Source organism: Cnephaeus nilssonii (genome assembly GCF_951640355.1).
Source record: "Cnephaeus nilssonii genome assembly, chromosome: 3".
In the NCBI taxonomy this organism is placed as follows: Eukaryota; Metazoa; Chordata; class Mammalia; order Chiroptera; family Vespertilionidae; genus Cnephaeus; species Cnephaeus nilssonii.
The window spans coordinates 78,989,916-79,015,461 of NC_137074.1; the positions used below are offsets into that span (position 1 = coordinate 78,989,916).

A 25,546-nucleotide genomic window follows, 5' to 3' on the forward strand; every position below is an offset into this window, starting at 1 on the left:
CATTCGCAACAGCGTGGATGGACCTGGAGAGCATTATGCTAAGTGAAATAAGCCAGTCAGAGAAAGAAATATCACATGATCGCACTCATTTGTGGAATATAATGAACAACATAAACTGATGAACAAAAACAGATCCAGAGACAGAGAAGCATCGATAAGACCATCAAGGGGAGGGTGGGGGTAAGGGGGTGAGATCAAGTAAAGGACTTGTATGCATGCATAAAAGCCTAACCAATGGACACAGACACCAGGGGGGTGAGGGCATGAGTGTGGGGGTGGTGAGCGGGGGCAATGGGGGGATAAGGACACATATGTAGTAATACCTTAATAAAGAAAAATTAAACAAACAAAAGAACACTTGATTCACTTAAAAGAATAGCAAATTTTTATTTGTTTTATAATTTTTGATCTCCAAACTTGACAAAAGCACAAACAAAATACAAAAAGCAATCCTGACAAGTATAAATGGAAAAATTCTAAAACAACATTACCAAACAGATTTCAGTGCATTAGAGGACTGAATTGTTGAGGATATTGAGTTTGAACCCTGAGTTGATCTCTTTCCCTCCCTCATTAGGGAACAGCCCTAGCAGTGAGGTCCCACTACCGCCTGAGTGCCTCCCCCAACCTGGACAGTTCCACCCCACTTACCGCGACTCTTCAAATAGCTCCAGGCAACCTAGTCACAGAGCTAATCCCACCAGCAACGGATGCGGTCCTTTGGCTGGGAGAGGCCGGCGTCTAAACATTTACCAGCCGCTACCCTGACTTAGGCCGCCCCGCTGGTTCCCTTGGCCTCTGGGGCATTCCTCTCCTGAGGACTGTGTTGTAATCAGCAGCTTCTGGTTGGCCCCTTGGCGCAAACAGCGAGCGACGGACAGGAGTTGCAGGAGTCCAGCTGGAAGCCCCGCCCAGTGCAGTGGGCGGGAGGGGCGGGGCCTCGGGCGCTAGCCCCGCCCCTTCCGGCGCGGCTTTGCCCCGCCCCTCACGGCACTGCCGGGGTCTGACCTGAGACTTCAGCTCCACCACCCGCGTCGCGCATGGTGTTTCCCGGGAGAGCCATGGCCAGTAAGTAGCGCGGCTTCGGGTGCGGCGCCGGCGAGGGCTTCCCCGCTCCGTCCGTGACCTTCCCTGACCGGGTGTCCGCGGAGCTCGAGGCGTGTGGCGAGGGGGGCGGGGCGGCGGAGCGCGGGCCGGCGCCCTCCCGGGGTCCCGGCTTCTAGGGGCGCGGGCGGGGCGGCGGGCCCGCGCCTGCTCCGCACGGGCTCCTCCTGCGCCCCGCGAGGCAGTGCGTGGAGGTGGGTCCGGAGCCGCCTGCGGGGAGGGCGGGCGCTCCTGTCAGATGCAGGTCCCGCCCCTTCAGAGAACCGCTCCAGGGACCCCTCTGCAGTGGTGACCACGAGGGCACCTCTGGTGTGAGCCTCTGCTGGTGGAAATCCTGGAGACCGAGGCTTTGGATTGCTCTCACCCTCTTCACCTGAGACTGGCTTTTGAACTTGAGTTTTGCGAAGGCCTGAGCCCGGTCACGTGAAACTGAAGCACCTGTTGTCTTCGATTTGGGCTGTGTGATAGGGCTGGCTCCTGTGCTCCACGTTGCACCCGCCCCCGCCCCCCCTCCTGACCCAAAAATTGGGCAAGTAGTTTCTGCATCTGGACATTGAGCTTAGGGGTTGGGTATCGCATGTTAGTTCCAGAGCCCCATCCTGGGTCGGCCCCGGGGTTGAGTTTGCCCCCAGGCCTGTGTCTGGAGACCTGGAGTCTTACAGTCCTGGCTCAGTCAGTAGCTTCCCATGTCAACGAGTCATCTAATCTCTCTGGACCTCAGTTCCATGACCTGTAAAATGGACACAGGTGCCCCTACGTGGGAGTCTTGTGAGGCTCCGGTGAGATGTGGAAATTTGTGGAAGTACTCTTTGTTTTTTATTTCAGCCTAGAGTGCAAGTTGGTGGCTGAACGATTGTTCAGGATCGTCATATGGGCGTCCTTTCACACACCTCCCTCTGGATGTGACTGCATCGTTGGAGGGGCAGGCATGACAGAGGCTGATGGACTTGAGAGAGGTGGTTTTTAGTGGTGGCTGTCTGACTTCCTTGAGGAGTTTTTTCAAATCATATGACAACCCCCCCAAAACACACACAAACAAACAAGGTGCCCATCTTGCTTTACTGTTCCAGATTTGGGCTTGGATTGTTACTCTGCCACTGTTCACTGACTGTGCAACTTTTCCCTCTGCAAGCTTCTTGTTTCCTTATTTACAAAGTGTTTTATGTTCCCATGTTGGTCTTTGCACTTATTATGTGCATTTTTCCCCTGGGTAAGTCCTTCATTGTTAGACTACGATGACTGTTAGGGCAGCCAGGAACCTACAAAATCATTGTATTTGTATTTTACAGCTGAGGTAACTAGTACTCCCCAATGGTGAATTGCCCTGCTGCAATCCCCTCTATGGAGTGGGTGATTTGCAAAACGCAAGCAATCCCAAGCCTGATTCAGGAGCTGCCTCTCTGGGTAGGATGGGGGAGAGGGAAGCCAGTAATAGCTGTGTGGACTTCACACACACACACACACACACACACACACACACACACACCCCACACCCCACACCACCCTCCTCTGAAGCAGAGACAAAGCCCAGCCTCTGAGTTACAGTGCAGACCTTTAGTGGGTGGTGTGATGTTTTGGTAATGTTCTCAACATATTTTTTGTCCCAAAGTAATCCCAGCTTTTGTTCCCTATTTTAGTTTCCCTTGTTTTCATCCAGATTCTGAAACTGTTTATCAAGCTGCATTCAGGGTTAAATTGAGCTCTTCCCACTTTATAAACCAAGGAATGCGACATTGCATTTTCCTTTCAGGGTTAACCGTGGGCCAGACAGGCCTTCATCAAAGGCCAGGTCTGTCAGCTCTGCCTCTTCTGAGGACATTTGCACAGGTTCAGGAGACACCCAGAGTGAGCGCTCTCTCGTGGTGGGGTGTTCACACTGTAGAGCAGGGGTGGGTAGGGAAGCTAGGGCAGGGCATTAATGCTAATTCCTGAACTAGCAGCCTCACCTCAGACCAGTGGTCGGCAAACTCATAGTCAACAGAGCCAAATATCAACAGTACAACGATTGAAATTTCTTTTGAGAGCCAAATTTTTTAAACTTAAACTTCTTCTAACGCCACTTCAAAATAGACTCGCCCAGGATGTGAGGGCGATCTGGCTGCGACATCTGTCACCCCATTGATCGCCAGGGTTGATTCGGCTGATCTGGCTGGCTAGGCGGGTGTCCCCCTCCTCCCTCACCGATCCATGTGCGTCCCTCCCGAAGCTGCGCGCTCGGTCGAAGAGGACGACCTTCCCCCCAGAGAAGAGGACCGGTCTTCGGTCAAGGGTATACGAGTAGCTGCGCTCCCCTGCTAGAACCTCCAAACAAGCTCTCAAAATAGACTCGCCCAGGCCGTGGTATTTTGTGGAAGAGCCACACTCAAGGGGCCAAAGAGCCGCATGTGGCTCGCGACCCGCGGTTTGCAGACCACTGCCTCAGACCATAAGCAAAAACTGTGTATCAGTCAGGGTCCACATAGGACACAGAAACCACACCAGTCACTTGAACAGGGACAGTTTTATATAAAGAACTAGAGGCCCAGTGCATGATTAAATCATGCACGTGTAGCTGTCTGTCCGCTGGTCAGGACCCGGTGTGGCCGGCAGCTCCGAAGTCCCTGGGCCCCTAGGGCGAGGCGGGGCGGGGGCGTGGTCCTCCAGCGGCCGGAGCCCAGGCCGGGGTCTTGCCTTCGCCTCCTGCCCAGGAAGGCTGGGGCCACCGCCGCCTCCTCTGCCTTCCAGCTCCCTCATGAGCCCTCCCTTGGCTGGCCCGGGCTGTGTGGAAACCCGCGTCCTCTGCGGACACCGCCGCGCGCTCCTGCGGCCCAACTGCCGCCAGACTCCTCCCCGGGGAGCCGCGCTGCCCGCCCGCCTGCACCGCCTCGTCAGCCGGGGCCTCCAAACGCCCGGCTCGCTGCCCCAGAGGCCCGTCTGTGCTGCAGCACAGCCATGGTGCAGACGCTGAGCTCGCGCCGCTGCTGGCGACGCAAGCTCAGTGTCCTGCCGGCCCAATCACCACCCCGGCCACCCCGAGTCCCGCCCCCTGCACCTCCTGCTGGCCCAATCGTGGGTGTAGCGGAGTGATGGTAATTTACATATTACCTTTTTATTATGTAGGATTATTAATCACTAAAAGGTGATTACTATAAGAGCTGAAAGAGAACTCTAAAGAATATAGGAAAGCAAATGTAGGGTGTAGCTACCACCTCATGGAAGGAATAAGCCAGACCTCCTTGCCCTAAGGCTGGCCACAGATCTGTTGGCAGGGCTGGCCACATAATTTGTGGGGTCCAGTCCCCAATAAAGATGTGGAGCCTTGTTAAGATAGCAGGAAAAAGTGCTGTCAGCTTTTCCTTCTGAAGTGTCTCAACATCTCATGGTGGTTTTTATTTGCTACTTAATGTTGCGGTCCTCATCTACACTAATAAAAGAGAAAGATGCAAATTGACTGTACCTTCGCAATGCCCACCAGCCAATCAGGAATGAGTATGCAAATTAACCCAACAAAGATTGCGAGTTAATTTGCATACACAGGCACCAAGTGGTTAGGGGCAGGATGCTTGCATCATTGCCATGGTGATGATGCAGGCACTACCCCAGCCGCTCTGGGCCTCTGGGCAGCGTGGGAAGGCAGAAAGGCGGCTCCGATGCCAGAGCAAAATCGGTGCTGGCAGCCAAGGGAAGGAAGGCCCATTCTTACACGAATCTTCATGTATGGGGCCTCTAGTATTAGCATAACCAATGGACACAGACACTAGGGCGGTGGGGGCTTGCCCGGGGTACGAATGGCTGGTAGGGGGGGGTGTCAATTGGGGAAAAAGAAGACATATGTAAAACTTTAGACAATAATAAAAAATTAAAAGAAGAGCAAAAATGTTGTGGTCCTTTGGGCACAGGGATATTCATGGGGTGAATACAGACCCTCACAAGTGCATAGGAGCCCTGCCCTGTGATTAGGCACATCTGCAGCCCACCAGCTGCCACCCTCCCCCTCCTGCTAGCAGCTACACATAGGCATTGAGTCCCAGCTCCTAATGGGGAACTTGAGACAGGTGTCTCCCCTCCTCATGGACCCACTGCTCCATTCCCAGTGGGATTTCACCTTCTGTACTTGAATGCCCTCAGTTACCCGAATAAGGGGTAGGCTGAGGCCCAAGATCAAATAGTAAGGAATAGTTGTGTATTCAAACCTAGTTGTCTCCCTTCAAGCCCTGTTCTCATTTGTAAGTAAAAATCTGGCCCTGCCTACTTCACTTCAGGTTCTTGTGCTTGGCATGGGGCTCTGCCCATGGCAGTTGCTCACCAAGGTCTCTCATCACCATGGTTGAAATTTTGGACTGATAATTTGTTGTGAGGGATTGCCCTATACATTGTGGCAGGTTTAGCAGCATCTCTGACCTCTTCCTGTTAGATGCCAGTAGCAACCCACCAGTGTGACAATCCAGAACGTCTCCAGACACACTGCCAGATGTCCTGGGAGGCGGAGTTGTCCTCGAGTGAGAACTGCTCTGATTCAGCAGTCCGATCTTCTGACACTTGTTTTCTCCTTCAGCTTTCCGCTTGGCCCTCATCCAACTTCAGGTTTCTTCCATCAAATCGGATAATCTCACTCGAGCTTGTGGCCTTGTCCGGAAGGCAGCCGCACAAGGAGCAAAAATAGTTTCTCTGCCAGTAAGTATGGAGGAGCCACCCCTTTCTGGGAACTGTGGGCCCCACAGAACAGCATCTGCTAGCTCTGGTTTTCCTCTTGTGTCTGGGTCCAGCTAGGCCCTTTGGGGGCCAGGATTGTGTCATGTTTGTCTGAAAGATGACCCTCGCAGGGGCCTCTGTAATGGGACGTGCCCATGTGGTTATAGGTCTTTAACCCAAGGATCACCTACTCTGCCCAGAACCCGAGTGGGCTGAAGGACTTACCTAAAGCTGAAATACTCCACCTCGGATATTTCCCTTCTTTCCTTATATAATTCTTTTTTTTTTTAATCCTCTCCCCAGGGTATGTTTTCTCTTGATATTTAGAGAGAGGTGGGAGGGGGGAGGGAGAGGGAGAGAGAGAGAGAGAAAGAAAGAGAAAGAGAAACATCGATGTGAGAAACATTGACCGGTTGCCTCCCATACGCACCCTGACTGGGAATGAACTTGCAACCTTTTGGTGTATTGGACGACACTCCAACCACCTGAGCCACCCAGCCAGGGCTCCTTATATAATTCTTTATAGGACCAGGAGGTATTGATTTTAGAGCTAAACCTCCAACATTTAAAAAAAAATTTTTGGAAACGGAAACTATTAGAGACATTTAGGAAGCCTGTGGTGTCTTTCTAAATGTAGGATTCTGCATCTCTTTTCTAGGTGATTTCTTTTAAAACAACCAGCTGAAGCTTGCACCACATTTGCTTGTCATCAAGTAGGGGGTTAGCTCCAGAGAAGGATCCTGCAGGGTCAGTGGTGAACTATTCCAGACAGCCCCCCCCCTCTCTCTCCCCCCATGGGGAAGAGGCAGCCCTTTGAAAACCCTGCTTAGATTGACTGGAGAATTTTCCGGGCTGCCTTGTATTTTGGGCTCCAGGCCATCACAGATAAGGCCAGTGAGTAGGAATCTTTAGCAGGGGAGCTTGAGATCTTAATGTTAATCCCGTCTTCGTTACCACTCCAGTCCTGGGACTCACCTGGACTTGTACCCTAATCAGGGCCTGTTGTTGGTTTGTGTTGCCCGGGCATTAGAGTTAACGACCAGGAGTGAAGCGCTTGAGTTCAGCTCTGCTTCTCTGACACACGTCTTGTACAGGCTGGTAAGCCTGAGTTCTTAGCACAGTGTGTGGAGCACAGGCAATCTCAGTAAATGCAAGGCGCATGAATTAGAGTCAAAGTCTAGTGGTTTTGCTTTTCTTTTATGTCAGAGCTGTGGAAGACAGACGTGTCCTGGGGGATGAGATTCCGCTGGATCAGGATGCTAGTGCTGGAAGGGAGCTTAGAAACAGTTCATTTTACAGATGAGGAAATGTCAACTTCTGTGGCTTCCAAAGCGTCTGTATTTTTTCAATCCCAGGCTTTATTGCTTTACATAGTTAATATAATTTTGAGCCTATGGATTCATCCTAACAAGGTCCTGAGAGTAAGCCCGTTGTGGTGGGCCTGGGTGCCCTGGGAACGTGCAGCTCTCCTGTAGACTCGAGGGAGAGGCCGTTCCCACCTTCTGCCTAGATGACCAGGGTCTGGCTGAGCACAGGTGCCTTGTCTCTTCTCAGCCCGCCTGAGCCAGCTGCGGACACTTGCCTGTGGCTACAGGGTCTGCAGCCCTGGGACCTCACTGTGTGTGTGTGTGTGTGTGTGTGTGTGGTTTGTTTTGTGTGTGTGTGTATGTATGTGTGGTTTGTTTTGTGTGTGTGCGTGTGTGGTTTGTTTTGTGTATGTGTGCGTTTGTGTGTGTGTGTGTGTGTGTGTGTGTGTGTGTTTAATCAGCTGTGTTTTATCCCTTTCAGAGCAGAGCTGGAAGCAACGGCTCTGTCTTCTTACAGCAGGACTTTAAAATGGGTTGGATGTTTTGATGGTTTTTTTTTCTCTCTCTTTCTCTCTGCTAACATTATTCTAGGAATGCTTTAATTCTCCATATGGCACGAACTATTTTCCTGAATATGCAGAGAAAATTCCTGGTGAATCCACACAGAAGCTCTCAGAAGTAGCAAAGGAGTGCAGCATATATCTCATTGGAGGTAACTTCCTACCCTCAAGGTATAATGGCGGGACATTAAAAGCATATGGATAATTTTTGTGGTTGCACTTAAACCAGGGAATACGAATTAGCCATTGAAAAGAATGAGGTAGGTCTATATGTAGTAAAGTGGAGAGCTCATCCAGACACACTGTTAAGTGGGAAAAGAGTAGGTTCAATATGATATGAACAAGTACTCGCATTCATATTAATCCCACACACAAAAGGTTATTGATTTTTATATGTAGTTTTGCATGTCAGACATAGTCAGTGTTGTAGAAGGACACACACCGAACTGGTAATGATGATTTTCCCTGGAGAAGCAGTGGGAGTGAAGGCGCAGGGGAAGTATGGAAAGAAAAACCATACGTGAGTGTCTTTCATTTTACTAATACAGGGTTAAGAAAATTGTTTTTCTTAAAGAGGCTACATACATCAAGGTAGCTTTATGTGGTTGTAAAATAAATTATAAAATGTTCTGTTTGCTTAAAAAAATCAGTACAGTAAAACTGTTTAATAAGTACTGCAAACAAAATTATTTCTGTATTATGCTATAGTAAGAATTAGAAATGAGTAAGAGGTGGAAAAAGAAGGCAAAGCAGGAGGAGGCAGGACCAGGAACTACAGTCAGTGATGGACAGACATGTGGCTACATTCCCGTCTTGAGGCCTTTGTGGATGCAGCTATATTGCAGGAGGACCTGGTGAATTTAAGTTGAGCAACAGTGAATTCCTCATGTTGCTTCAGTGTTTCAGATTAAATTTTGCTCAAGATCAAAGCTGAATTCAGAAACAGTTTGGATATTTTTGAAACTTGTCTTTAGCATCTGACCTAGTTATCTACACTCTGGAATTTATCTCTGAAAGATTGTATTCAAGAAGGAAAACAACTGGTTAAATGACCCTTAGACGATAGTAAACTGTATTGTTAGATATAAGTAACAGTTTATCAAGCCTTTGTCCAGTTCTAAAAGAATGCTTTGTTCAGAATGTTTTCTGTGCCTGCGTCTTTCTCCTCTCAATAAAAGGTTCCATTCCTGAAGAGGATTCTGGGAAGTTATATAACACCTGTGCCGTGTTTGGGCCTGATGGAACTTTACTGGTAAAGCACAGAAAGGTAAGTAGGAAATGTGCCAAGTCTCATTGCCTCTTGAGAATTTACTATGAAGTCCCCTGTTTTTTTCTCATTGTGGTGTACACACATCAGGCATTCTGACTGGGTGGCACAATTGGCTATTCTTGGATTTGCATTTTGATATAAATTTTAGACTTGGCCTGTCAAAGGAAAAACCTGCAGGAATTTTAGTTAGGATTGCATTGAATATATAGAGATCGTTTGGGGAGAGTTGACATCTTTGCAGTAGTAAATGCATATACATCTAGGATTATTAAGTCTTCCTGGTCAGTTCATTCTTTTATTGTTATGGAATGTCTGTTCTGCTTTTTTATTTATTTTTAATTTTTATTTTTTTATTGTTTGAAGTATTACAAATAGTACTACATATGTCTCCTTTTTTTCCCCATTGACCTCCCCCCGGCCTCCCCTACCCCCCAGTACATGCCCTCACCTGCCCCCCCCCCCCCCCCCCGTGTCTTGTATCCATTGGTTATGCTTATATGCATGCGTACAAGTCCTTCGGTTGATCTCTTACAGCCCCCCGCCCAGCAACTTCCCCTGCCTTCCCTCTGTAGTTTGGCAGTCTGTTCAATGCTTCTTTGCCTCTGTATCTGTTTTTCCCCCATTTCTTTCCTTTAAAAAATCTTGCCTCTGCAAACTAGAAATAAACATATAATAACAAAAAAATGTTTGAGTCCCAATTTCAATGTCCAACAGTTCTGAGTCCCCGTTTCAATGTCAAACAGTTCCTTATGTGTACATTTCAGCAGTGATATCTGGATGGTGGGCACATGGTGGCAATGCAGGTCTGACCCTCTCTGGTTTGGTCCTAGGCAACCTGCAGCGATGCACAGCTGCTGACAGCTAGCATGGCAAGGCGTCATCAGCATCTTCCATCTCTGGACTGTTTCTCCTCTTGTCTTCGTGGCTGGAGCAGTCCTGTCAATTCCTCTCTGTTGCAGGAATCCACATGGTCTTGGAGTTGTTTCTGAAAAGTTTATTTTATCTCTGGTAATACTGTAGCCACTCTTCTTGTACTTAATCTTGGTGCGTCTTTTTTAAATCTTTCAAGCTATGTGTGTCTATTTTTAAAATTTGTAGGTAGCATATAGTTGGGTTTTGCATTTTTATTCATTCTGACAGTCTTTGCCTTTTAACTGGAGTAGTTACTCCATTTATAGTGAATACTAGTGTCCCGGTGCATGGATTTGTGCACATTGAAAGGAAATTAATTAGAAGAAATATTTTAATATTGCTATTCCTGGCTTGCTTATGCAAAGAAAATAGGATTCTACCGAGACTCCTATCTACCTACTCCAGGACTTCTGTGAGGATCAAGTGAAATGAGGAACGGGAAAACGCTTCACAAACATTTGGTTGAACTGTAAAATGTTTGCACCTGGCTATAAAACAAGTTGGGTTCCTGGGCTGAGGAAACTCCAAGGAGGCTAGTTGCTAGGGAGAGGAAGCCAGGTCTTGCTACATGACGTCATTACCCAGCGCCCACAGCCACCATTTCCAGGCTGGGCTGGGCTGTGGGCGCATTTTGTGCCATGAAGTCTTGGCAGCATTGGCTGTGATTTTATGGGGTGTCACTCCGGGGTGGTGGTGGGGCCTGTGTCCTGCTTGGGGGAAGCCGAGAGTTGGTTTGTTGGTGCCAGGTGCCAGGTCCGTGGTGCCATTTATTTTTAAATGGCCAGTTCGCGTCATGGCAGCTCCTGCGTTGAGCATCTGCCCCCTGGTGGTCAGTGCACATCATACCTACCATTCAGACGGACAGAAAGTCTTTTATACATATAGATAATTATTGATATGGATGGATTTAAGCACATAGACATTTCGCTGTTTTTTCCCCCCATTGTTCCTCTTTTCTGCATTCTTTGGGGTTAATTGAGTATTTTTTAGAATTCCATTTTAATTTGTCTATTGGCTTTTAAATTATACCTCCTCTGCTGTTTTTTTTTTTTAAGTTGTTGCCCTAGGCATTACAATATGCACCCTTATTTTATCACAGTCTACTTTGAGTTAATATTATATTACTTCATGTGAAATTTCTAACCCCTTCTCATTTTTAAACTATGGTTGACACACATATTGTGTCTACATACATTGTAAATCCCACAAAGAATGTATTTTTAAAGTAGCGTGTATTTTAGAGAAAGGAAGATAGAAATCTTTTGTTTACTCAAATATTTACCATTGCTATTTTTCTTACTTTCCTGGAGATCCTAGTTCTATCTGATATTTTTACCTTCAAAAAAGAAAGACGTCCTTTCGCTTTTTTGTAGTGAGGATCTGCTAGCTATGAAGTTTCTTATTTTTTGTTTATGAACATCTTCATTCTTGACATCTTCATCTTAGTTTGCCTTCATTCTTGACAGAGATTTTTTGTGGAATAGAATTTGGGGTTGACAGTTTTATTTTTTCCCCAACAGTTGGAGAGACCTTTTTCAATTACCTTCTAGCCTCTTTTTTCTGATTAGTCAGCGGTAACTTGTATTATTGTTCTCTGTGTGTAACTTGTGTTTTTATCTGCCTGCCTTCAAGATTTCTCTTTTGTATTTTTTAGTGGTTAATATTTTGTCTCTCATGTGCCTAGGTGGGTTTTTTTGTATGTGTCGTACTTCATGAAACTTGACATTTAAGTCTTTCACCATATGTAAGAAATTTGGGGGCATGATTTTATTATATATATTTCTATCCCATTCTCTTTTTATAGGATTCCAGTTTTGATACTGTTCCTCCAAACCAGGTCACCAAGGCTCTAGTTCTTTGTTTTTATTTTCCCAACCTTTTTTCTTTCTCTTCTTCAAATTGGACAGTTTCCACTAATCTCTGTTCTGAATCTTTCTTTTGTAATCGCCAAACTCCTATAAGCCAATCCAGTGAAATGTTTAAAATTTCAGATACTGAATTTTTCCGTTCTTTTTAATATATATCATTGACACTTCTATCTCTCTCTTCTTCTCTGAAATCAGCAGGAGGCAGCCTGTCAATGAGTCTCTCTCATCACTGATGTTTCTATCTCTCTCTCCCTCTCCCTTCTTCTCTGAAATCAATTATATATATTTCTATCTCTCTCTCCCTCTCCCTTCTTCTCTGAAATATATATAATTGATTTCAGAGAAGAAGGGAGAGGGAGAGAGAGATAGAAACATCAGTGATGAGAGAGACTCATTGACAGGCTGCCTCCTGCATGCCCCGCAATGGAACCCGAAACCAGGAATGAAACTGTGACCTCCTGGTTCATAGGTTGATGCTCAACCACTGAGCCATGCCAGCTGGGCTCATATGGTTCCTTTTTATAGCTTTTATTTCTCTACCAATATTTCTATTTGTTTAATTCATTATGAGCATATTTTTTTCATACTCTTGAGCTTAGTTTCAATAGCTGCTTTAAAGTTTTTGGTAATTACCACATCTTGGTCATGTTGGGATCTGCCCCACACATCGTTAATTCAGTGGTGAGCCAGAGATTTCTGCAATTACATATATAGAATATAGGGCTCTTTCTCTTTTATCCTTTTCAAGATTTCCCCCCTCACTTCCCAGCTGCTGTGAAACTGTTTTTGGGTTTCTCAAGCCAATGTGATTGTGGGTAGTTTTCCCCACTACTCCCAGCAACAACTGGGGCCTTGCTTCCAACCAAGAGCAGTAAACAAATGGGACACTCACCCAGTGTTATTCCCTTCTGAGTATTGACTTTCCTTCAGTTTTCCCCGATTTCGATCATTTTCCAGTGCTTTTTATTTTGTCCAGAGTTAATAGTTACTTATGAGAAAGCTAATCGGTCTGATAGGAGCCACTCTGCCATTTCTGGAAGAGGAGCCAGGTTGAGCTATTAACTCTGTTCTTTTAAGTGCATATATGTCCATGATATGGCATATAACCCTCCATTTATGTAGGCTTTTAAAAATTTCACATTGGCTCAGATGGTGGGGCTCAGTGGTTGAGCGTTGATGTATGAACCAGGAGATCAGAGTTTGATTCCCAGTTGGGGAACATGCCCAGCTTGTGAGCTCAGTCCCCAGTGTGGGGCATGCAGGAGGCAGCCGATCAATGATTCTCTCTCATAATTGATGTTTCTATCTCTCTCTCTCCCTCTCCTTTTCTCTCTGAAATCAACAAAAATACATATTAAAAATAAATAAATAAATATTTTAAATTTGTTTTTATAGTTTTTTTGATATAGTCTTATATATCATTTGCTAGATTTATTCTTCATGGGTGGTTTTTGATGCCCTTTAATTTTCTGTTTCTTGCTAGTATATATAGAAGTACAAGTAGTTATAAAAATATTGACCTTGTACATAATAGTAACCTTGCTAATGTCACTCATTAATTCTGATAATTCATCTGTAGGTTTCCTTTGGAGTTTCTAGATATGCAATTATATCTTCTGATGACAGATTCAATTTCTGTTCTTTCTAATCCTTATACTTTTTATTCCTTTCTTTTGCCTTGGTGCTTTGGTTAGGACTTCTGATAGAGTTTTGAATAGTATGTGTTTTTGTATTGTTCCTGATCTTAAAAGGAGAAGGCTTTTAATATGACACCATTAGGTACAGTGTTTCTTTAGTGTTGTTTTTAGATACTCTTTATCAGACTAAGGAAATTCCGTTACTAGAAGAGTTTTCCATTTTTGTTTTTAAAATAAGAATGGATGCCCAGACGGCATGGTTCAGTGTTTGAGCATCGACCTATAAACCAGGAGGTCATGGTTCGATTCCTGGTCTGGGCACATGCCTGGGTTGTGGCCTCGATCCCCAGTGTGGGGTATGCAGCTGATAAATGATTCTCTCTCATCATTGATGTTTCTATCTCCCTCTCCTTTTCCCTTCATCTCTGAAATCAATAAAAATATATTTAAAAAATAATAAAATAAGAATGGATGGCCTGGCTGGTGTGGTTCAGTGATTGAGCGTCAACCTAAGAACCAGGAGGTAACCGTTCAATTCCTGGTCAGAGCACATGGTGGGGTTTCAGGTTCATTCCCCAGGGGGTGTGCAGGAGATAGCTGATCAATGAGAATTTTCTCTTATCATTGACACTTCTATCTCTCTCTTCTTCTCTGAAATCAGTAAAAAAAAAATACATAAAAAAAAGGATAGATGTAGAAGTTTACCAAATACTCATTATGCACCTCTTAAGATGCTCATATAACTTTTCTCTTTTATTCTGTTAGTGTGATAAATCAGAATCCAATTTGGAAGTGATATGTTATTCTTTTTATAAATTGCTGCATTTGGTTTGCAAAATTTGACCTATTTTTAATCACTTACCCACTCTCCTCCTCTCCTGCCAATGTGTCAGTTTGATTCTGATTGAGGAGTCTTCATGTAGCATTTATATTGAGTAAAAAAGCTTCCCATAAGAAAGCTAGACATTGATTTGTACACCACCTAGGAAAGAAGGGTCGTAAAACCTACACTATCGTTGTCCCATTTCCTGTGTTGGAATTCATTTTGATAGTGTCAGGTTGTGGGGTGGGCTGTGGGCATGTTGCGGTGCTGTTTGTACAGTTGCTCTTATGTGAGTCACCCCCATATCTGGCCATGGACAGATTGTTTTTATTGCCATGAACTCTGCTGGAAAAGAGGTAACTGAAGCCCGTATTTGTGCTGCAGCTCCATCTGTTTGACATTGATGTTCCTGGGAAAATCACATTTCAAGAATCTAAAACATTGAGTCCTGGTGATAGTTTCTCCACATTTGAGACTCGTACGTACCAGATAAGTCCACCTCTTTTTGCAGTCCCAGTAAAAGAGGACCAGGTATTCCTTTGTTGTTGTTGTTTTTATTATGCCCCTCCCTAATTTCTTTTTCTTTTTTTTAAATTAATCCTCACCCCCAGGATATTTTTCCATTGATTTTTAGAGAGAGTGGAAGAGACAGAAAGCAGCATTGATGTGAGGGAGATACAGTAATTGGTTGCCTCCAGCACTCACCCAGACCAAGGCCAGGGATCCAGCCTGCAGCTGAGGTACATGCTGTTAACTGGAATTGAACCCGAGACCCTACAGTCCGTGGGCCAACGCTCTATCCACTGAGCCAAACCGGCTAGAGCACTCCCTAGTTTCTTTACATAACCTGGCTGAAAGGCCAGAAGTGAGAAGGGCAGAGAACGGTCAGAGATCTAGAAAGGGCGGGCTGAATGGAGAACTAAGAGTTTGACATGACTTTGCTCTTCCATTTGGTACAGCCTCCTGTTAGTGTGATAGTTTCCGGAGTGTACTTGCTAGGCCACAATTGAGCACCTCTCACTTAGATAATAAGCATTCAGTTAGAATGAATTTCTCATCTCTACTCTGCTGACGTAAATGATGTCTTTACGAGGTGACATCCAAGCAAGAATAAGCTTACAGATTTTCTCCACCATGGGCCCTGTGTCACTGTATCCCCATCAGTCAGTGATATTAACTCAGGGGGCTTGACCCTCACACCATGCTGCAGGCTGACTGTCATTTGTGCGTTTTCTGTTTGTAAACAGCTTACTGCAGAGTGGGCCTGGGCATCTGCTACGACATCCGCTTTGCAGAGCTTGCACAAGTCTACGCGCAGAGAGGTGAGGCCGCACTGTCGTCGTGTTGTGTGGGTGCTTGGAGGTTTGAGTCTGGATAGAGGGAGCCCTTAGTCAGAAAAGCTGGAGGAGAGGTCTTAATCTCTCCACCCCTATCTGGCTTCTCAGACTTTTGCTGTGTATGGACAGTGTGGTTTTCCAGAGGTTGTGATTTAACACGCCATACGGCTAAGGCAGGAGCTAGACTCTTAAACATATGCTCTACCCTTCCAGCCCTTCCTGCTACTGTGTTTGGAAAGAGTCCCGTGGAGCCCAGTAGAAAGGGAAACATGGTCTGTCCCTCGTGGATTTCACTGTGCCACAGTCCTAGATGTTGGGTGCGGTGGGAATGTAGTCAGTGACATTTTGGTCCAGAGAAAAGGTGCCCTACCATCCAGCACCAAACCACGTCAGGAGATCTGGGTTCTGGTTCCAACTCTTCCCCTACCTGGTATGGTACTTTGGGGAAATGATTCCATTTCTAGAGCAGTGTGGCTCCCAGTTTTCTCATAGGGATGGTGTGAGGACGAAGGAGAGAGAACTTATTAAAGCTCCTTGTATGGCACTCAACAAATATTAGCAGCCCTACTTACTAGACTGTCGAAGCTACTCTGATTCTGAATTAACTGTCACTTAATGCAGTGAGGTGGATGCAGAGTTCGCCTGCTCCAGGAAAGGTGCCGGCCCCGGCTCTGGGTCAGCAGTCTCTGTGGAGCCTGGAAGCGCCTACTCTGCCCTCATTTCAGCTGAAGGGCATAGAGAACGTGGTCCTCGCCATGCAGAGCTGACCCACTGGTGCCGAGAGAAATCTGAATAGTTCTCCCCCCGCCCCATTTTTTTTAAGCGAACTCACATGTGGTTTTGGTTATCAATACCACTTTTCTCGGTGTCCGTCTGCACCATTAGGTTATGGCTCTGCATTCTAAGGGAATGCAGAGCCATAACCTAATGTTGCTGACACTGTCTGACTTGGCTGACATCCTTTTATGCGTGGGAAAGTTGGAGTTTGGTCCCCACTGGGAGGAGAACAGAGGGAGGGACCAGGGAGGCTGGGTGTTCCTCTGCACCGACTCTCGGCCTCCCTCTCCCCTAGGCTGCCAGCTGTTGGTCTATCCTGGAGCTTTTAATTTGACCACGGGACCAGCTCACTGGGAGCTGCTTCAGCGAGGCCGGTAAGACAGCATGTCCACGTACCTTCCAGCAGCTCAGCGTTTCTCTGTGGAGAGATTTCAGGGTGCTGGGAGTACCAGCCTTCCTGATACAGAATGGTGCCTGTGACTCAATCCCGCAGCATCCAATTGCATTTCAGATAGATGCATCTTTTCGTCTTTCAGCCCAAAGGGAGGGCTTCTGCTGGGAACCTTCTCTTCAGAAGCCAGAGCACCAATCGCTTAGATTTTGGGGGACTGTGGTTTTTGCATTGCCAAGAGCTTTTAGTGCATCAAGTGGGCAGCGATTTCATTTACTGTGATTAGATGTGAGCAGGTTTCCCTGGGACAGTTGCCGGCAACTTTTACAGAGAATTGGAGACCCATGGCGTAAGTGTGTTCAGAGCCCAGAAGCCCAGGAAAAGCAGGAGTTATTTTAGCCTGACAGCCCAGGGGAGAGGTTTGTGGTCCTCACACAGCTGACCCTGTGCTGTTTGATTGGGGTGCTTACCCCGCCCCAACTTCCACAGCAGCCTGCTAGTCCCGGGGATGCTCTGCCAGGAACCTCATTATAAACCCTTGTGCTTCTAACCTCTAAATGCTGGGCATCGCACAGCTATCTCTGATGTGTCACGGTTGCTGTTTCCTTAGCCCCCTGAGGCTGAGCAGTGAAAGGCGGGTAGCGGGTGGAGGGAACACGGAAGGGAAAAGGAGTTGACTGTGTAAAGTGCTCTGCAAACCATGAAATGCTGGTCAGAGACGATGGTTTTCTTGATTAAATGTTTTTGTTTTATGTGTTTTTTAAAAATATATATTTTTATTGATTTCAGAGAGGAAGTGAGAGGGAAGAGAGATAGAAACATAAATGAGGAGAGAAAATCGATAGGCTGCCTCCTACACACCCCCTGCTGGAGATCGAGCCCCAAACCTGGGCACGTGCCTTGACTGGGAATCGAACCCTGACCACCTGGTTCATGGGTCAGTGCTCAGCCACTGAGCCACACTGGCCGGGCCTCAGGTTTTTAAATTGAGGTATAATGCACTTACAGAAAAGTGCACTAATTTTGCCTCTGCAGGCAGGTCAGTGAATGTTGACATATGTACCACCTACAACCAAGATCAACTTATGGGACATTTCCCAGTCCCTAGAATGGTCCCTTTTGCTCCTTCCTAGTCAGTGCCCTTTCCTCTCTGCCTAGAGGTGGCTACTGCTCTCCCTTCTAGAGATGATGGTAATTTTTACTGCAGGGAGGTGTAGAGGTGTTTGCTTGGTTGCATTGTAGAAGGTGGGTTAGGGGTGTGTGTTACCATGAGTATTAATAAATGCAGTAAAAGTGGAAAGCAAGAAAAGCTTGGGAGAGACGGGCATGACTAGCTTGGATCTATTGATTGAGCCCAGAGAGCTCCCAGGTGAGGTGGCTTGATGTACCCAGGCTGGACACCTGAAATTCTGACCTAACTTGAGAGATGGCACGGCCACTGTTGGCATGGAAGTGCCATACAGCCCTCAACGTGTATTGCCCCATCAAGGCCAACCCATTGGCCTTGGCCACCTTGGCTTGCATTAACCCCAGAGAAGTTCTTTTACTGGTTGGCTCAGGCCAGAGTCTGTCCACTGTGGCAGTATTAACATTTTGGACTAGATTATTCTGTGGTTTGGGGGGCTCTCCTGTGCATTGTAGGATGGTTAGCAGCATTTCTGACTTCCACCCACTGGATGCTAATAACATCCCCCTAGTTATGACAATTAAAAAATCTCCAACCCGGTTGGTGTGGCTCAGTGGTTGAGCGTCGGCCTATGAACCAGGAGGTCACGGTTTGATTCCTGGTCAGGGCATGTGCCCGGGTTGCCAGCTCGATCCCTAGGGTAGGGTGTGCAGGAGGCAGCCAATCAATGATTCTCTCTCATCATTGATGTTTCTAGCGCCCTCTCTCTCTCTCTCTCTCTCTCTCTCTCTCTCTCTCTCTCTCTCTCTCTCTCTCTCTGGCTCCCTTTCTCTCTGAATCAAAAAAAGTGTTTTTAAGAAAGGTCTCCAGACACTGGCAGATGTCCCCTGCTGGCCAAAATTGCCCCAATGAGAACTAGCTTAAGTAATAAGATGCTTTTTGAAGAGAGGGTTCCGTGGCTTTGCGTGTTTCTTCTGTATCTGAGCCAGCCTGTCTGTCGTAGTTTTTAAAAGAAGGATCGGTCCACTTAGGATAGGAAAGTGCCTCAGCTCTGTAATGCATGATATCCCTGTTTTCTGTCCATTGACTCCAGGGCTGTTGATAATCAGGTGTATGTGGCCACGGCATCTCCGGCCCGAGACGACAAAGCCTCCTATGTTGCCTGGGGACACAGCACTATCGTGAATCCTTGGTGAGTGGCCTAAGCAGGGACAGGCTCACTAGGAGCTCACTTGGGCGGTGGGTTGTCTGAGTGGTGATTGGCCCTGCCCCTCACCCACCCGGGTCCGGTGCCTGCCAGGCGGCTGCCTCTCGCTGGGAGGAAGCTTCCACTTGAGGACCATGTGAGAAAGAAACGGCCCTGCTCTCCTGACTGAGGCCTGGCCTTCGCCCTCTTCTGAGTCTCCGTTGTCAGTCAGACTTGGATCATAGGGGACACAAGGCAGCAGTGATGGGTGGCAGTTTTAGTGAAACAGGCCCCCAACTCTCGGCTTTTGGTTAAAATTTAGACTGGGTGACTGGGCCTCAGGCAGGAATGAGTTACAGGGTGAGGATTCTGCCCCGGGATAATTAGAGGAGAGGGTGGATGGGTTCAATAAGAGAAACGGAATTTGTCCTCTGAGAGGGCGGAGCATTTTACTGCTCAGTGAGACCAGCACGAGAGTCTGCCCATGTGCACATGCAGGCGTGCGCTGACGCACGTACCATGGTCTCCACCTGCAGTTCACGCAGCACTTTTACACGTGGTCTCAGTGTGAACGCCAGGGACTTCCCTTCTGGTAAGCCCGGTTTATAGATGGAGGAATTGAAGTTCACAGGCTAAAGTGGTTAGAACTGGTGTTTGGATCCAGGATTTTGACTTCAGAACTTGGATTTATGCCATACATCTGTATGATCACACACATGCACGCACACTGGCATGACTAGCTTGGATCTATTGATTGAGCCCAGAGAGCTCCCACACGGATCTGGGCCATGACCAGGGCCTGCCTCACTATCCCAGAGTCAGGGAGCAGATATGAATTTCTACAATTTCAGGATACACATACCAGTAACAAGGCTGAGAAGGGTCCCTGGTCACTGTGGGGTCCCTAAAGCTTCTCTCTTCGGACTCTATAAGACCCACAGATTAAAGCATGTGATAAGGGGAGTCCTTGAAAATATGACCAGCAAGAGATTCCCTGCACATCAGGATTTGGGGGGCGTTGGGAAACGAAGGATTAAGGTGGCCTGAAAATTTTCTCAGACATGATTCAAGTCCCTCTGCCCAGATGTTAGTGATGCACCTCTGCTTCGCCTAGCTCTGCTGATGAACTCTGGCACTGGCCAGGCTGGCCGCTTCTGACAGAGTAGCTCCACAAAGTTTACCTTAACTTCTTCCTTTTCAGAATTCCATTTGTAGGGTTTGGGGGCCTTCTGACTTATATGGACTTTGGGATGGGTGCCTGGGGTTAATGTAGAGAGAGATCTTTGAATGCCAGGGAGAATGAGGAAGAAAGAGAAAAAGAATAGAAAAGGATTCAGTTAAATGGCATTAATTACTGTGTTTGTAGCTCATTTGTGCCAAATCTGTTTGTGGCCGTCTGGTGACGGAACCAGTCGCCGTGTGAGAGCGTTTGTTCTGCCAGGTTCCCTTGTGTTGTGCTTTGGGGAGATTGCACTTCATGAGGTCTGTGTTGGAAGCCCTGCTTTGGGCTGGGAGGCCAGATCAGCCTTTCCCCAGGTTTGTGAAGGAGTGTCGTCGTCTCCTAGTGGGGGGCTCCTGCCGGGGGTGGTTTTCCCAGCACTTCCACTCATACCCACAGATTGAAACTTCTCCTTCAAACATGGAAGGCCCTTAACATAGGGATGCAGGGGTCACGGGCATAAGACCAGAGGGCCACACGGATGTGGGCCCTGCCCAGGGCCTGCCTCACTACCCCAGAGTCAGGGAGCAGCCCTGGCAGGGGTGAGGAAGCAGAGCCAGCCCGCCCTTGTCGAGGCGCCTATGGACATGCACTCCTGAGGGGGTAGGGGCACCTCCTTTTGGTTATAATGGCTCTGGTCCAGATGTTTATGTCACGGAATAAGAAAACTAGGAGTTTGCAGTTTAGGAAACATACTCCATAATTTTCTAAGTCCTAGCAGAGCTTTTGTAATTTATTGAAAGTGACTTGGCCCAAGGCCACACAGCATTTTAAATGGTAGAACAGGAGTTTATATCCTTACTTTCTGGTTTTAAATCTCAGATTCCTCGCCCTTTGGCCTGTCAGATGGGGAGAAAAGAGAGAGTGAGGTCTTGAATATCAGTAAATGTCAGTGAACCCACTCATCTCCCCTGAATCTTTTCCAGGGGGGAGGTCCTGGCCCAAGCTGGCACTGAAGAAACGATCGTGTGTTCAGACATAGGTAAGACCTGCCCAGCCCAGGGCATCAGGCTAGGTGTCTGGCGTCCCCAGTGCTCTGAGGCCAGATTCCGTAGCTGGGGCAGCCCGGCCCCTGGAGGAGTTCCTGTACCCCTCCCCCGCCCCCGCCCCAGTTTATCCTTGGTTCTTGGTCAAGTCTTGAAGGCCATAGTTTATTTGGAGTTTTTTTGGTTTGGTTTGACGTGACTCCAGGGGCTGTGCCAGGCCATCTGTGCCTCTAGACAGGGCCTATATTACTGAGTTACTTAGCTGAGACTCTGGTAGTTTTATACTGTTTGGGAGGAAAAACCCCTTTGGTTAGTGAAGAGTCACATCTTATTAATAGTGCGCTTTTCTGTTGTTGCAGACTTGAAGAAGGTGGCTGAAATACGCCAGCAAATCCCCATACTTAGCCAGAAGCGGTCAGACCTCTATGCAGTGGAGGCGAAAAAGCCCTAAGGTTTCTGTTCCCAATGCGTCATGAAATAGGAAGTTATGTTTCTGCAGTATCAATTCCCTGCTGAATTCTGTAATGGGGAGCCTTTTTGTTTGTTTGTTCTTAATTTTAGCCTTCCTTTCCTGGGAACTTTCTGTGGGGACGATGGAACTTCAGCACACTGATATTCTCCGCACCACATTAAGTAGGCAGAAAGGACCCAGGCTGGGCGTTGAAGAGCGGGAGGAGAAGGGGATGGTTCTAAACCTTATTCCATGCTTAAATCACCTCCAGGAAGTTGGTAAAAGTATGAGATTTGGGTATTCTGGTGGTTGGTTGGTTTACCTGATACAAATGTATTTGTGTCATAAACCTCTTACCTCATTGCTGGAATTGGAATCCGTTATGTAGAGAGTGGGTATACTCTTTCCAGCAGTACCTTAAAGTTGTATTTTGGGTTTATGAGTAGCTGTGGGAAGCAAGGTGATGGGTCCTTGGTGTTTGCTAGGGGAGGTGGCAGCCCCTGTAGCAGCCTTCAAGAAGGAGCTAAAGAGTCAACCCCAAACTCTCCAGGTCGTAGGGGCAAGACTGTCAACAGTGAGGCCTGTGGGAGGATGGCAGTGGAAGCATTTGGTCAGGCAACTAAAGTATGTCTCTGCAAGAGGTGTCTTTTTTTAAGATTATTAATTGATTTTGAGAGAGAGAGAAGCATCGATCAACTGCCTCCTGCACACCCCCCAACCGGGGATCTGTCCTACAACTCGGGCATGCGCTTTAACCAGGACTCCAACCTGCAATCTTTCAGTGCACAGGATGATGCCTAACCAACTGAGCCACACCAGCCAGGGCAAAAGAGTTTTTCTTGATAGGAATAAGTGTCTGAAAGTCTCTCTTTTGTGGTTTTCTCTCTAGTAATACTTTTTACCTTGATAAAGGCAAGTTTTTAGCCTAATGGTTCTTGGAATTCTTTGGGGCAATTAAAAATTAAGAATTTCAATAAGCTGTTATTTATGTACTAGAGGCCCGGTGCACAAAATTCATGTGTGTGTGGGGAGGGGTCCCTCAGCCCAGCTTGTACCCTCTCCAATCTGGGACCCCTCGGGGGATATCCAACTACCCTGTGGGATCGGGCCTAAACTGGCAGTCGGATATCCCTCTCGCAATCCGGGACTGCTGGCTGCTCACCGCTCGCCTGCCTGATCGCCTCTAACCCCTCTGCCTGCCTGCCTGCCTGATCGCCCCTAACTGCCTCTGCCTGCCGGCCTGATTGCCCCTACCTTGCACTCCTGCCGGCCTGATCGCCCCTGCCTTGCCCCCCTGCCAGCCTGTTCACCCCTGCCTTGTCTCCCCTGCTGGCCTGATTGCCCCTGCCTTGCCCCCCTGCTGGCCTGATTGCCCTGCCTTGCCTCCCTGCCAGCCTGATCATCCCTACTTTGCCCCCTCTGCTGGTCTGATTGCCCCTAACCGCTTCTGCCTCGGCTTCTGGCCTAAGCCCCAGTCTGACCTCCCTCTGTGGGAGGTGACCTGGCGGATGAGGGGAAGGGGCCGCCCCCATTACCCCGCTGCTGCTGCCACTGCCGGTCTGAGCCTCAGCCCTTCGCAGCCACCCATGGCTGCCTGAGTCTGGGCCCTTCGCAGCTGCTGCAGCTTGTCCGGAAGGTCGTCCAGAAGACATCCACTCTAATTAGCATATTACCCTTTTATTAGTATAGACTAGAGGCCCGGTGCATGAAATTCATGCACGGGGGTCCCTCAGCCCGATGTGTACCCTCTCCAATCCGAGAGCCCTCAGGGCATGTCCTGCTGACGGCTTATTCCCGCTCCCTGTGGTTCTCTGCTCTCTGAGGGGCTTGCCTGCTCCACACCACAGCGATGGGCAAGCAAGCCCTGCTGGCTGCTGCCTGCAGCTGGGCTTGTCTGCTCCCGGGTCGCCGCGGCAACAGCCAAGCAGGCCCTGCTGGGTGCTGCCTGCAGGCCCACTTGCCTGTTGTGGGTCGCCGGCAGCTACGGCCAAGCAGGCCCTGCTGTCTGCTGTCAAGCTGCGCCGCTGGACCCACCCCCAGGCCCACCCTGAGGTTGCCTATCCAGCGGCCGCTGGGGTCTGGCCCTGCCTCCCTCTTTGGCCCTTGAAGCAGCCTCGGCAGCTGCTGACCAGGCCCTCCCCCAGTGCAGGTGCATGGAGGCGGGTCCCGCGAACACTGATGGGGGCAGGTCCGGGCGCCGCCGCTGCCGCTGCTCCGACCCGCAAACTCTGATGGGTCTCCCCTCAGCGGCGACTGATCCGGCCGTTGAGAGGCCACCCCAAGTCCCGCCCCCCAGCCTCCCGCTGCCCAATCGTGGGCGTAGCGGAGTGATGGTTATTTGCATATTACTCTATTATTAGATGAGGACTAGTAGCCCATTTGCAGGAAGAATCCTGCAAGCGGCCGCTGTGGCTGTGTGCGCTGCTGCTGCCGCTGCCGCCGCCATGGCAGCCGCCGTGCCTACACCCGTGCGCGCGCTGCTGCCACCCGCCCCGCTCTGCCCCGCTCCGCCCCGCCCGGGCTTTCCCTCTGGCAGCCACCTTGCTTTCCGCTTTTCCTCCCTCTTCCTTCTAAGTTGTCTTCAGTCTTCACTCCTCCCTCCCTCAGCGTATGCAAATTAACTGCCATCTTTGTTGGGTAATTTGCATACTTGCCCTGATTGGCTGGTGGGTGTGGCTTTGGCTGGTGGGCGTGGCTTGGGTGTGGCAAAGGTGCAGTCAATTTGCATATTACTATTTTATTAGGTAGGATGTTATAGCTAGCAATGGGCTGGTAATGTTTAACAACCAGCTGATTTTGTGGTAGCATTTTCCAATTTCTGTGGTGTAAATACTTTCACCCTGGCCAAGTTCCATCTATTAATATGATACCTCTACACACACAATTGGGAATAGATGTGCACCATCTGACACGTGTGTACATCCATGAAACCCTGTTAGTCAAGGTAATGAAGATGCCCACGCCACCATCAAAAGTTTCCTTGTTCTCTTTTATAATTCCTCTAGTTATTCCTCTTGTTCCCAGGCACTGACTGGCTTTGTTACTATATATTAGTTTGAATTTTCTAGAATTACATAAAAATGGACCCATACCATATATGTACTTTTTAATTTGTCTTTCATCATTTGGAGATTATCCATATGTGTGCATCAATAATTCATTCCGTTTTTATTGCCGAGTAGTAGTCTGTTGTATGGATATACCATCATTTCTCCACCTGTTGATGAGTATTTGAGTTTCCAGTCTTTGGCTATTACAAATAAAGCTTCTTGTATAAGTTGTTCATTTCTCTTGAGTTAGATATTTAGCATTGGAATGAAATGGTGGGATCATACGTGTATTTCACTACCAAATTGTTTTTCAAAGTGATTGTGCCATTATACACCACTACCAGCAATTTATCAGAGTCCCAGTGTGCTCCACATCCTCACCTACACTTGGTATGATTAGTCTTTTTAATTTCATCCATTTTAATGGGCATGTAATGTTTTCTTGTGGTTTCAATTTGTATTTCCATAATCAATGATGCTGGGTATCTTTACTTATCTGCATATCTTTGGTAAAGTTTCTGTTCAGATCTTTCCCCCATATAGGTATTGGGCTATTTACCTTTTTATTCATTATTATGAGTTCTTTATATACTCGAGATAAAAGTCTTTTTTCAGGCATTACGTTTTGCAAATTTATTTTCCAACTCTGAGAAAAAGAAAGTCTTCATTTTTTAATTTTTATTGATTTTTTACAGAGAGGAAGGGAGAGGGATAGATAGTCAGAAACATCAATGAGAAACATTGATCAGCTGCCTCCTGCACACCTCCCACTGGGGATGTGCCCACAACCAAGATATATGCCCTTGACTGGAATTGAACCTGGGACCTTTCAGTCCGCAGGCCGACGCTCTATCCACTGAGCCAAACTGGT

At 47.7% G+C, this 25,546-nt stretch overlaps 1 protein-coding gene across 1 annotated transcript; it reads left to right on the plus strand.

The window, feature by feature from the left end:
• Positions 1-968: 968 nt before the first annotated feature.
• NIT2 (nitrilase family member 2) lies at positions 969-25,318 on the plus strand. Its single transcript, XM_079766436.1, has 10 exons — positions 969-1,068; positions 5,639-5,757; positions 7,674-7,794; positions 8,821-8,909; positions 14,537-14,630; positions 15,400-15,474; positions 16,562-16,640; positions 18,877-18,975; positions 21,115-21,170; positions 21,534-25,318. Exons 1-10 carry the CDS (start codon positions 1,041-1,043, stop codon positions 21,623-21,625), a joined length of 852 nt encoding a protein of 283 aa, XP_079622562.1. The 5' UTR covers positions 969-1,040; the 3' UTR covers positions 21,626-25,318.
• The last annotated feature ends 228 nt before the right edge of the window (positions 25,319-25,546 follow it).

What these genes read in the sequence shown, in the direction of transcription:
- NIT2 (XM_079766436.1), top strand. Translation starts at nt 1,041, where the DNA reads ATGGTGTTTCCCGGGAGAGCCATGGCCA. An exon ending in CAAAAATAGTTTCTCTGCCA is followed by an intron (nt 5,758 to 7,673) that starts GTAAGTATGGAG and finishes ACATTATTCTAG; the next exon opens with GAATGCTTTAATTCTCCATA. An exon ending in GAGCTGCTTCAGCGAGGCCG is followed by an intron (nt 16,641 to 18,876) that starts GTAAGACAGCAT and finishes CATTGACTCCAG; the next exon opens with GGCTGTTGATAATCAGGTGT.